Consider the following 12,594-nt stretch of genomic DNA (forward strand, 5'->3'; position numbering starts at 1 on the left):
TGCGAGGGACATGATGAAAGCAGCACAAGGTGGGTCTCCATCACTCTTAACCAGCTGGGGTTTGAGATGCACGTACGGACAAGCTGTGGCCTACACAGCAGGGGGAGGAAGGCAGGCAAACAAAAGATGGCATGCAATCTCCTAGTGTGTCAGCGGGTCAGGATTTGCTGCTCACTGGTAAACGGGAAAGTGTCTGGCACCTAAATGCTCCTCCATGAATGACACGGAGTGACGTGACCAGCAGATAAAAGGCCAGGCTTTGCTCCTAAGCACTATCCATGTCCTTGGAGAAGTATTGCCTCCTGAAGAGACCACGCTCCACAGGGGGAACAGGTGCATCTCATTCAACTGTCTCACTTTCTTTCTAAAGAGATCGACAGTGGGGCTGTGGGCAAGGAGGTGGTTCCGGAAGGACACAGACATCCAGTGCCATTCTCTGCAGACAACAAGACCACAAGCCAGTCAGACGTCGTGCCAGGTAATTGCTGTGCTTTGGTCGTCCAGAGTCACAAATCAAACCCCTGTGTGTGTGCCGGCTCTTCCCCCGGTGCCGCTGCTGCTCACGGCATCATCAGCCAGCCTGTGAGTGCAGGGAGCCTGTTCCGAAAGGAGCCAGGAGCATCCCAGAGCTTGCCGGGAGGAGTCCTGGGCACAAGAGAGGCGAGCGGCTCCCTCCCGTGCACTCAGGCCCAAAGGGATGCCCTGCCAGAGCGGGCACGGCTCAGAGGGAACCTGCCCATCCCCCTGCACCCTCTGTGCCGGAGCCACGCTGAGGCTTTACCTTTCTCTGACCTTTGCCAGTGCTGCCCAATCCCGGAGAAGCCTGGCGTGCCGGCAGAGATGAACGTTTCCCACTGAATCCAGGTACTGGGCTGTCTTGCATGGGCCATAAGGGAAGCAAGTCCTAAAACAGGGGCTTTCAAGTGGTGGAGCTTAAGGAACTTAAGATTATAGGAAACCTGAGAGGAGAAGGGGAGGCTTGCAGCGTTTCCTCTGCTGCTTCTGAAACCGAGAGGACATGGCAGCCCCAGGATGTTCACTGCTTCAGAGAGGCTAGAAACGTCAGAAAGAACATTTCCTGGACACCTGGGAGATTATCTGTGGTGCACAGGACATGCTCACGTCCAGAATTGTTCCTCCAGGTGCGGAAGGAAGAAGTAAACATGCAATGAGTGCAGGAAACATCCAAACATTATGTATAGAAGGCGCTGCGGCCATCCTGGGCTCCATCATCTTTGGCATGCTATTGTGTTGGGCCATCTCTCTCTGGAGGACGAGGCGGAAGTGAGTTGATGGGGAGCAGGTGGGGGGCGGGTGGTCTCCAAATGTCTGTATTCCATGGCTGCTATTAGCCATATAGACATTAGAGGTCGGGCAGAGAAAGAGAGGAGCCAGGCTGTCCCAGCTGCACCCCAACTCCCGTTGGTCTCTGAGAGGAGACGAGCCAGCGGCAGGCGAGCAGAGCCCCAGATGAGCCAGAGGGTGCCGAGCACCCCGTTTTCTGCCCAGAGCCCTCTGTGCCCACAGCTCCACATGCAGCTGAGTGCCTGTGTCCCACAATGTGGATGGCATTGAAGCCCACCCTGTACCCCCGAAGACCGCAGCTGGGACACATCCTCAGAATCCTCCTGTCTCCACAGGCGCAAGGCTGGCCAGTCCAGAACCAGCAGCTACACCTCATTGCTGGACAACCAGACAACAGACCCCACCACCGCTTAGACCTGGAACCAACAACAGACCAGGACCCCGTCACCCCACCCACATTCACCCTGGCCTTAATGGACACCCAGAACAGCCAGACACGTTTCAAGACCAGTCCTCACCCTAAATAAACCTGTAGAGCGAAACACTGATCAGAGCACAAATTTCTTGATCGTGACAGCAGCAAACCCAGGAGTTCCCTGGGCCAAACTGCACCTTGGGGCACACAGGGCCACAGATGCTCACAGGGTCAGCAGGCAGGCAGGTGGGCATGGGAACCCGCCCATCATGACACAGGGGCTATAAACCACACTTTGGGTCCTGTAAATGGGGGGAACCTGTTGCTTCCTCGATGGCCACAAGGCATCATAGAATCACAGAATCCCTCAGCTGTCTTTGCAGCAGGGACCTTTCACATCAACGAGTCCCACCATCTAGCTGGCTTGCCAAAGCCATCGCAGAACCATGTCCCTAAGCACTGCTTCTCCATGTATTTTAAATACCCCCAGGGCTGGTGACTCCACCACCTCCCGGGGTAGCCCCTTCCAAGGCCTAAAAACTTTCTATTGGAAGAAATTCTTCCTCACATCCAAGCTAAACCTTCCCTCGGCACAATTGAGGCCATCTCCTTTTCTCCTGTTGCTGGTCACTAGGTACAAGAGGTCAGCCCCACCTCCCCTTTTCTACATCCTCCCTTCAGGGAGTTGTAGAGAGCCATTAGCTCTCCCCTGAGCCTCCTCCTCTTCTCCAGACTAAACAGCTCGGCTTCCCTCAGACGCCCCTCACAACATTTGTCTTCCAGTCCCCTCAGCAGCCTCTTGCCCCTCCTTGCCCAAATGAAGCTTTGGTCCATATTAGAGGGCCTGGGGATCTACAAGGAGGCTTAGAGCTGGAAAAGAGGGCATTGGGCCCCACACAGGAGAGTCTGGACCCTCAAAAGCAGGGCTTTGGCCTTCAGAACAGGACTTTGGGTGCTGACTATGGAGCCTTAGGTATTGATACGCGGAAAACACACTTTACAACTTAAAAAGTTATAAAGAAGGTATGTTTAATCGCCGGCGGACGCACGGGGGATAGTTCCTCCGAAGACGTGCGCCACTCGTACAGTAACGCACTCATATTTATACAGCCAATCGTACAAAACTCATAAGATTGCCCCACACGCCTGTACATATGCATGGCCTGTCCCGCTTCGTAGTAAGATGAGCATTTCCATAGTCTCCTCCTAGTGGCGCAGGCGCAGTGTCTTTTGAGGGTGGTCGTCGGGGGTCCCAAGATGAAGGCTCAAAGTCATCCTCAGATATAAACTTTTCACCTCTCTTCTTGACGCAGGCGTACTAGGCAAGCTGGGCTCTTATCTGAGCAGGGGGTAAAACCAGGCCCACCAGTCTTCCTAGTCCATATCTCTCTGGTCGTTTACGTATCTTAAGCAGGCCATCCATGGAATAACGAGTGTGACATTCCTACTGGCCAGACCCTCAACCATTTAATCCTATAACAAACAAACATTCCTCGTTTCAGTAGGAATATGTGGTTTTTACATAGAGAAACAGGGTTTGGCGCCCTCAGGTGATGCTTTGCAGCTTAAAAATGGGAGTTTGGAGTCTGAAAACAGGGCTTTGAGCATGAAACAGATGAGGCCTTTTTCCCTGCGTGAGGAGTTTGAGCCGGGGGTCGCTGCCGCCGCCGGCGCGGCCGCCTCGGGCTACCAGGCAGCTACCCAGCGCCGCCATGACACCCCGAGGCAGCACCACTCGCGCCCTGCGCGTTCCCGCCTTCTCCAGCGGCTCCTGGGTCCCGCCTGCCGCGCAGGCGCAGAATGCGGGAGCCGTCCCGGGGCTGCTCCGTTCCTCCCCGCGCAGGCGCAGAGGCGGCGGCCGCTCTCGGCCGGTCCTGAGGCGCCGCCGCGGGCGCCGGCCCCGCTCCGGCCTCAATCCGCTCCGGGTCGGCCCCATGAAGAAGAAGAAGCGGCGGCGGCGGCGGAGCGGCGGCGATGGGCTCGCTGAGCAGCCGGATGCTGAGGCGGCGGGTTGGCCTCCCGCGCGGCGAGGGGGCTGGCGGCGGGCGGAGCGGCAAGAGGAAGCGCGCTGGGGCCGAGGGGCCCGGGGACAGCGACAGCGACAGCGACGGGGAGGCCGATCGGGAGGAGCGGCTCCTGGAGACCCCCCGCAGGTGCGGCCTGCGCCGCGCTCGGCCCCGGGGACGCGGCGGTTCCGCCTCTGCGAGGCCCCTGCAGGCCTCGGCTGTGGCTGCCTCAGGGTGCTGGGGAGGAGCTGCGGTGCTGACGGTGGTCGCGGAGGCCCCTGGGCTGGCGAAGCGAAGGGCCGGGGGAGGGGGGGGGGGAGGTGCGGCTTCTGGGGATATCGGAGCAGCCAGCCCGGTGTTCAGGGGCCTGTAATGCGGGAAGGAGGTGGGGGGAGCTGGAGGGAAGAGGGTTGTGCTGGAGCTTGGCCGTGGGGCTGGGGCTTGTTTGCTTTGGGAAGGTCCCAGCAGGAAAGGAAAGGCGGGAAGGGAGGTGGCAGGGCCGGGGCTGGGGGGTGTCAGGCCCTTCTGGGGAGGGAACCCCCCCCCCTTGTTCACTCCTTGATGTCTGGGGCTGCTTCTGGAAGGGAAACAATGGGAGGACTGTACCTCTGTTTGCCTCTTGGTGTAGGAAAAAGTTGAAAAGCACTTCCAAGTATATCTATCAGACTCTGTTTTTGAACGGGGAGAACAGTGATATCAAAATTTGTGCTCTGGGAGAGGAGTGGAACCTGCATAAGATCTACTTGTGTCAGGTAAGAGGCTTTTCTTACTCGTGTAAAACAATATCTGGTCAGTGTGAAGTGTCAGACCGAGCCCAGAGGGTGGTGTTCAGTGGAGCAGAGTCTGACTGGAGGCCTGTTACTACTAGTGGTGTTCCCCAGGGCTTGGTGTTGGGTCCAGTCCTGTTTAATATCTTCATTGACAACCTTGATGAGGGAACAGCATCCACCCTCAGCAAGTACCTGATGATACAGAGCTGGGAGGAGTGGCTGACACGCAGGACAGAGAGACCTGGACCAGCTGGAGAGCTGGGCAGGGAGAAACCAGATGAAGTTCAACAAAAGCAAGTGCAGAGTCTGGCACCTGGGAAGGAACAACCATTTGTATCAGTACAGGCTGGGGGTGACCTGCTGGAGAAGAGCTCAGTGGAGAAGGACCTGTGGGTCCTGGTGGGTGACAGGGTGGCCATGAGCCAGCAGTGTGCCCTGGGGGCTGAGAGAGACAAGGGGATCCTGGGGGCATCAGGAGGAGTGTGGCCAGCAGGTCACAGGAGGGGATCCTCCCCCTCTGCTCTGCTCTGCTCAGGCCCCACCTGGAGTGTTGTGTCCAGTTCTGGGCTCCTTGATACAAAAAGGACAGGGATCTCCTGTGTCAGAACCTGAATTGCATCTTCCTCTGGTGTGGTCTGGAAAAGCTGCTGAGTGTCCTGCTCTCAGGGGGGTGGCTGGTGGGAGTGGACAGCAGGATTCTCTGAGCTTCCAGGCACCGTGGAGTGAAGAAGCCTTTAGACAGCAAAAAGAAGGTGGCTTTGGAGCCTTTGCTGCTGCAATGCTCCCACGCCAGAGCAGCTCCCAGGAGAAGCCCCAGGGTTCAGGACAAGCGTTCCCCATGCCGGTGGTGGCCGGCCTCTCTGCAGTGCCTCAGGACCTGCCTGCCCCAGGAGACACAGCAGTGGCATTTAAGAGAGCTGCTCCTGGCTGTGCTGGCCACCCCAGTGCTGGGCAGAGCCAGCCATGATGCCCAGTAAAAGGTCCATGAGGCGAGAGGCAGGATGGGGAAGCCTCAGTCTCCCTCCCCTCAGGAGCACTGGCATGCTGGGGTGGTGATTTGGTGGTTTCCTCAATGACTGTGACCATGGTGATTTTCTGAAGTGGTTTAGCCGCTGGCATTTGCCACCCTGGGCAAGGAGCTTGCCATGGGATGGGCAAGCAGGGATGCTGTTCCTCCTCCATGCAGATGATGTCAAAGTTGAGCTGCTTCAGGAGGGGCCATTGGGCGTTGCCATGGTGTTTGACAGAGTGGTGATGTCACAGAGCCCTGCCATGGTATATAGTGCAGTGCAGTGAGGACCAGCACAGTATTGCTAGCAGCAGCAGCAGCAGCAGCAGCAGCAGCAGCAGCAGCAGCAGCAGCGGCATTAGCATTACAAGCATTATTCAGGCAGGAAGGGCCATGGGTCCCTCCTGCCTCCTTGTCCTTCTGTTGGTGGCCCTGCAACCCCAGGGGGTTGGGGCTGCTCGACGTCCACCTTTGAAATTAGGTATGTGGCAGGTGAGGGCTGCAGCCAGCCCTGGCAGCAGAACCCACTGCCCCTCTGGGTGACAGTGGGGCTGAGCTCGTGGTGGGGCAGGGCTGGGAGAGCCGTGGGGCTGTGCCAGGCTGGGTGAACAGTGGGGCTGGGTGGGCCGTGGTCAGCTCCGCAGGCAGGAGGTGGCAGACACCCCATGGGGTGGCACAGGGTTCGTGGCTGCTGCCACGGGCATTTTCCAGGCTGCCCGGGCTGGAGCGGCACTGCAGGGGCCAGGAATAGCAGCTCACTGGGAAGGAAGGAGATCACAAGGTCTAATGGCAACATGCTTGATTACAGATGTGCCTGCAGCCGATGGGCTCCCCAGCTCCCAGCCGGATCCAGGCCTGGAGCCTCAGGGCAATCCCGCCGGTACGTCACGCCAATGCGCCAGCGTTTAGGTTTTCGTGTGTCGCTCCGGGGAATTCACTGTGTTGTCTTGGCGTGTTCTCAGACACGCAGAAGAGCAGAGGGGGAATGGCTCAGGCTCAGGGATGTGCCCCAACGCTCACAAAGCCATCTCTCCCAGGCTTTCTGGGGCCTGCTGCAAAGCCAGCGGGCTTGTTGGGGCTGAGGTGAGAGTGGGTGTGGGCTGCAGGGAGACTGTTCTGCCGACAGCTCTGTGCATGGTTGGCTCCGGGCAGCCAGGAACTGTCCGCACAACGCTGCTGTGTGGAAGGGAGAGACGAGCGCAGGGAGCAATCCCGCGTTTGGCCGGCACTCACTGCCGTTCCCATCTGACGCCGTGTACGGCAAGATGTCATGGGAGCTTCTCTGGTCGCTTTGTTTACAGGCATGGAGGGAGGCGACGGGCGTCCAGCTTCCCAGCTGCCTTCCAGGACTGCACTGCAGGGAGGTGCCATGGGTACGTGGTGGCTTTTCACTTGCTTTGAGAGCTGCCAGCTCAAAGCCCCAGTGGGAGCGAGGCGTCTGTGGCAGGTGGGAGAATCCAGACCTGCCTCGTGTGTGCCGTGTCCTTCCTGACCCCTGTAGAGGTTCTGCTGTTCGGTTATCAGGGGGTATATCACAGTGTATGAGGGAAACTCCTCGTGACTCTTTGGTTGCAGATGTGGGTACAGGGAGAGCTTTCCCAGCCCCCAGTCCGGATCCTGCCCTGGAGCTCACCTGGCGTCGCAGGGGTGAGTGAGGAATCCGTCTCGACTGATGTCACAGCCTGAGCGCTCGCTGTCAGGATTTCAGTCGGGAGAAATGTCACTTTAAATGTTCCTTCAGGTCGTCGAAGACCATGGCCCAGAGCTGAAAGGGGCAAATCTCCCCAGCAGACATCAGAAGTCCTAAAGGCAATGGTGAGGGACTTGATGAAAGCAGCACAAGGTGGGTCTCCATCACTCTTAACCAGCTGGGGTTTGAGATGCACGTACGGACAAGCTGTGGCCTACACAGCAGGGGGAGGAAGGCAGGCAAACAAAAGATGGCATGCAATCTCCTAGTGTGTCAGCGGGTCAGGATTTGCTGCTCACTGGTAAACGGGAAAGTGTCTGGCACTTAATGCTCCTCCATGAATGACACGGTGTGACGTGACCAGCAGATAAAAGCCCAGGCTTTGCTTCTAAGCGCTATCCATGTCCTTGGAGAAGTATTGCCTCTTGAAGAGACCACGCTCCTCAGGGGGAACAGGTGCATCTCATTCAACTGTCTCACTTTCTTTCTAAAGAGATCGACAGTGGGGCTGTGGGCAAGGAGGTGGTTCCGGAAGGACACAGACATCCAGTGCCATTCTCTGCAGACAACAAGACCACAAGCCAGTCAGACGTCGTGCCAGGTAATTGCTGTGCTTTGGTCGTTCAGTGTCACAAATCAAACCCCTGTGTGTGTGCCGGCTCTTCCCCCGGTGTCGCTGCTGCTCATGGCTTCATCAGCCAGCCTGTGAGTGCAGGGAGCCTGTTCCAAAAGGAGCCAGGAGCATCCCAGAGCTTGCCGGGAGGAGTCCTGGGCACAAGAGAGGCGAGCGGCTCCCTCCCGTGCACTCAGGCCCAAAGGGATGCCCTGCCAGAGCGGGCATGGCTCAGAGGGCACCTGCCCCGTCCCCCTGCACCCTCTGTGCCGGAGCCATGCTGAGGCTTTACCTTTCTCTGACCTTTGGCAGTGCTGCCCAAGCCCGGGGAAGCCTGGCGTGCCGGCAGAGATGAACGTTTTCCATTGAATCCAGGTACTGGGCTGCTTGCAGGGGCCATAAGGGGAAGCAAGTCCTAAAACGGGGGCGTTCAAGCTGTGCCTATGCCATGGAAAAGGCAAAGCGGGAGAGGGCGGTTCCGGTGCCTTCCCAAGGGGGCCTGACTGCATCCCCTGGGGGTGCGGGCGCTGGGCTGGTCAGGGGGAGCTGGGGGTGGCACTCCCAGGCCCAGGGATGGTCTCTGTCTGTCTCGCTCAATGAGACAATGGGTCAAACAGCTGCCCTCCCCCACGTGCTCCCCATGTGTCCTGAGCACTTCTCTTTGGGGGTACCACTTAGCCCAAAGGGTCAGACCGAGCCCCCAGGCAGCAGCACGTACCTGCCTCAGGCAGGGAAGGTGGGTGAGCCCAAAAGAAACTCAACTCGCTGAGACGGGGGAACAAAGCCAGGGCACTGGGAAAAGTGGATTAAAGCCATCCCAGAGCTTTCCGGGAGGAGTCCTGGGCACAAGAGAGGCGAGCGGCTCCCTCCCGTTCACTCAGGCCCAAAGGGATGCCCTGCCAGAGCGGGCACGGCTCAGAGGGAACCTGCCCCGTCCCCCTGCACCCTCTGTGCCGGAGCCACGCTGAGGCTTTACCTTTCTCTGACCCTTGGCAGTGCTGCCCAAGCCCGGGGAAGCCTGGAGTGGCCGAAGAGATGAACGTTTCCCACTGAATCCAGGTACTGGGCTGTCTTGCAGGGGCCATAAGGGGAAGCAAGTCCTAAGAAAGGAGCGTTCAAGTGGTGTGGCTTAAGGAACTTAAGCGTATAGGAAACCTGAGAGGAGAAGGGGAGGCTTGCAGCGTTTCCTCTGCTGCTTCTGAAACCGAGGGAACATGGCAGCCCCAGGATGCTCACTGCTTCAGAGAGGCTAGAAACGTCAGAAAGAACATTTCCTGGATACCTGGGAGATTATCTGTGGTGTACAGGACATGCTCACGTCCAGAATTATTCCTCCAGGTGTGGAAGGAAGAAGTGCACGTGGAATGAGTGCAGGAAATATACAGATATACTGTATAGAAGGCGCTGCGGCCATCCTGGGCTCCATCCTGTTTGGGATGCTGTTGTGTTGGGCCATCTCTCTATGGAGGACGAGGAGAAAGTGAGTTGATGGGGAGCAGGTGGGGGGCGGGTGGTCTCCAAACCTCTGTGTGCCTTGGCTGCTATTAGCCATGAAGCACTTAGAGGTCGGGCAGAGAAAGAGAGGAGCCAGGCTGTCCCAGCTGCACCCCAACTCCCCTTCGTCTCTGCGAGGGGACGAGCCAGCGGCAGGTGAGCAGAGCCCCAGATGAGCCAGAGGGTGCTGAGAACCCCGTTTTCTGCCCAGAGCCCTGTGTGCCCACAGCCCACCCTGTACCCCCAACACCGCAGCTGGGACACGTCCTCAGAATCCTCCTGTCTCCACAGGCGCAAGGCTGGCCAGTCCAAAGCCAGCAGCTACACCTCGCTGCTCGACAGCCAGACAATGGAAGCCGGCACCGCTGAGAGCTGGAACCAACATCAGAGCAGGACCCCCTCACCACATCCACATTCACCCTGGCCTGAATGGACATCCAGCACAGCCAGCCATGTGTTTCAAGACCAGCCCAACACCTACCAGCCCTCCAATGAATAGAATCCACCCCCCACCCCGAATAAACGTGTAGAGAGAAATACAGATCAGAGCACAACTGTCTGGGTCGTGACAGCAGAAAACCCAGGAGTTCCCTGGGCCAAACTGCACCTTGGGGCACGCAGGGCTAAGGATGCTCACAGGGTCACCAGGCAGGCAGATGGGCATGGGACCCCCTCATCATGACACAGGTGCTAGAAACCAGGCTTTGGGCCCTGTAAATGGGGGGAACCTGTTGCTTCCTCGATGGCCAGAAGGCATCATAGAATCACAGAATCCTTCTGCTGTCTTTGCAGCAGGGACCTGTCACATCATCAAGTCCCACCATCCAGCTGGCCTGCCAAAGCCATCGCAGAACCATGTCCCTAAGCACTGCTTCTCCATGTATTTTAAATACCCCCAGGGCTGGTGACTCCACCACCTCCCGGGGCAGCCCCTTCCAAAGCCTGAAAACCCTCTATTGGATGAAATTCTTTCTCACATCCAAGCTACACCTCCCCTGGCACAACTGAGGCCATCTCATCTTGTCCTATTGCTTCTCACTAGGGAGACGAGCTCATCCGCCCCCCCCCCCCCTCTCTACATTCTCCCTTCTGGGAGTTTTAAAGAGCCATTAGGTCTCCCCTGAGCCTCCTCCTCTTCTCCAGACTAAGCAGCCCGGCTTCCCTCAGACGCCCCTCACAACATTTGTCTTCCAGTCCCCTCAGCAGCCTCTTGCCCCTCCTTGCCCAAATGAAGCTTTGGTCCAGAACTGTAACTGGAAAGTCAGCCTGGCAGCCCTGGAACACCAGGGGCACAACCCTCGCCAATAACCCTTGAAAAGCTGCCCAGCCCCAATGCCCATCCAATGCAGCCAGAGACATTTTGCAGGACTGGCCCAGCACCATCCAGCCCTGAGATGAAGGGAGACCACCCCCAATCCCACCGCCCCATCCTCCCGCAAGGGCCTGTGGCAGCCCAAACAGGGGACAGGTTTGGGGTGTGACAACAGACTCCTGACCAACAGCTGCAGGCTTCAACATTTATTTCCATATAACAGCTCAGCAATAAATGCAGATCAGAGCTCAGCTGTCTGGATCATGACGGCAGCAAACCCAGGAGATCCCCAGGTCTGGGCCAAACAGCATCTTGGGGCACGCAGGGACATGAACGCCCACAGTGTCAGCAGTCAGGACCCTGGGCATGGGATCGGCCTCCTAAAGAGGGATGCTGTTTGGTCCACAAAAAGGTGTTTTTGGAAACTCAAGATGCAGTTGAGACTGTAGAAATGATGTCCTGGGCAATCAAAGTGACATTGTGGAGCTAGAAAATGTGGATTGGGACACCAAGAAGGCCTCTCTGGAGTTTGAAAATGACACTTTGCCACTGAAACAGAGCCTTTAGACAGCAAAAAGAAGGTGGCTTTGGAGCCTTTGCTGCTGCAATGCTCCCACGCCAGAGCAGCTCCCAGGAGAAGCCCCAGGGTTCAGGACAAGCGTTCCCCATGCCGGTGGTGGCCGGCCTCTCTGCAGTGCCTCAGGACCTGCCTGCCCCAGGAGACACAGCAGTGGCATTTAAGAGAGCTGCTCCTGGTTGTGCTGGTGGCTGTCAGTGCTGGGCAGAGCCAGCCATGATGCCCAGTAAAAGGTCCATGAGGCGAGAGGCAGGATGGGGAAGCCTCAGTCTCCCTCCCCTCAGGAGCACTGGCATGCTGGGGTGGTGATTTGGTGGTTTCCTCAATGACTGTGACCATGGTGATTTTCTGGAGTGGTTTAGCCGCTGGCATTTGCCACCCTGGGCAAGGAGCTTGCCATGGGATGGGCAAGCAGGGATGCTGTTCCTCCTCCATGCAGATGATGTCAAAGTTGAGCTGCTTCAGGAGGGGCCATTGGGCGTTGCCATGGTGTTTGACAGAGTGGTGATGTCACAGAGCCCTGCCATGGTATATAGTGCAGTGCAGTGAGGACCAGCACAGTATTGCTAGCAGCAGCAGCAGCAGCAGCAGCAGCAGCAGCAGCAGCAGCAGCAGCAGCAGTAGCAGCAGCGGCGTTAGCATTACAAGCATTATTCAGGCAGGAAGGGCCATGGGTCCCTCCTGCCTCCTTGTCCTTCTGTTGGTGGCCCTGCAACCCCAGGGGGTTGGGGCTGCTCGACGTCCACCTTTGAAATTAGGTATGTGGCAGGTGAGGGCTGCAGCCAGCCCTGGCAGCAGAACCCACTGCCCCTCTGGGTGACAGTGGGGCTGAGCTCGTGGTGGGGCAGGGCTGGGAGAGCCGTGGGGCAGTGCCAGGCTGGGTGAACAGTGGGGCTGGGTGGGCCGTGGTCAGCTCCGCAGGCAGGAGGTGGCAGACACCCCATGGGGTGGCACAGGGTTCGTGGCTGCTGCCACGGGCATTTTCCAGGCTGCCCGGGCTGGAGCGGCACTGCAGGGGCCAGGAATAGCAGCTCACTGGGAAGGAAGGAGATCACAAGGTCTAATGGCAACATGCTTGATTACAGATGTGCCTGCAGCCGATGGCATCCCCAGCTCCCATCCCGATCCAGGCTTGGAGCCTCAGGGCAATCCCGCCGGTACGTCACGCCAATGCGCCAGCGTTTAGGTTTTCGTGTGTCGCTCCGGGGAATTCACTGTGTTGTCTTGGCGTGTTCTCAGACACGCAGAAGAGCAGAGGGGAATGGCTCAGGCTCAGGGATGTGCCCCAACGCTCACAAAGCCATCTCTCCCAGGCTTTCTGGGGCCTGCTGCAAAGCCAGCGGGCTTGTTGGGGCTGAGGTGAGAGTGGGTGTGGGCTGCAGGGAGTCCGTTCTGCCGACAGC

The 12,594-nt window shown here is 58.1% G+C and overlaps 2 protein-coding genes and 1 long non-coding RNA gene across 4 annotated transcripts; all 3 read left to right on the forward strand.

Moving 5' to 3' along the window:
* Positions 1-1,851, forward strand: LOC311199702 (uncharacterized protein). Its single transcript, XM_084273841.1, has 5 exons — positions 1-29; positions 371-478; positions 802-864; positions 1,143-1,284; positions 1,641-1,851. The coding sequence occupies exons 1-5, from the start codon at positions 11-13 to the stop codon at positions 1,717-1,719; spliced, it is 411 nt and encodes a 136-aa protein (XP_084129967.1). The 5' UTR covers positions 1-10; the 3' UTR covers positions 1,720-1,851.
* Positions 1,852-3,601: 1,750 nt separating this feature from the next.
* On the forward strand, positions 3,602-8,177 carry LOC311199758 (uncharacterized protein; the record flags this gene model as incomplete). The annotated part of the gene is made up of 6 exons (XM_084273889.1): positions 3,602-3,873; positions 4,355-4,478; positions 6,314-6,385; positions 7,081-7,152; positions 7,689-7,796; positions 8,121-8,177. The coding sequence occupies exons 1-6, from the start codon at positions 3,695-3,697 to the stop codon at positions 8,175-8,177; spliced, it is 612 nt and encodes a 203-aa protein (XP_084130015.1). The 5' UTR covers positions 3,602-3,694.
* A 607-nt stretch (positions 8,178-8,784) lies between these two features.
* On the forward strand, positions 8,785-9,843 carry LOC311199865. Of its 2 annotated transcripts, none has more exons than XR_014617784.1 (2): positions 8,785-9,458; positions 9,594-9,843. It is a non-coding gene; the product is annotated as an uncharacterized lncRNA (long non-coding RNA). The 2 variants fall into 2 exon arrangements; XR_014617785.1 differs by having other exon boundaries at positions 8,785-9,288.
* Positions 9,844-12,594: the final 2,751 nt, after the last annotated feature.

The sequence above is a fragment of the Gallinula chloropus genome, assembly GCF_964237585.1.
Source record: "Gallinula chloropus genome assembly, chromosome: 21".
Lineage (NCBI taxonomy): Eukaryota > Metazoa > Chordata > Aves > Gruiformes > Rallidae > Gallinula > Gallinula chloropus.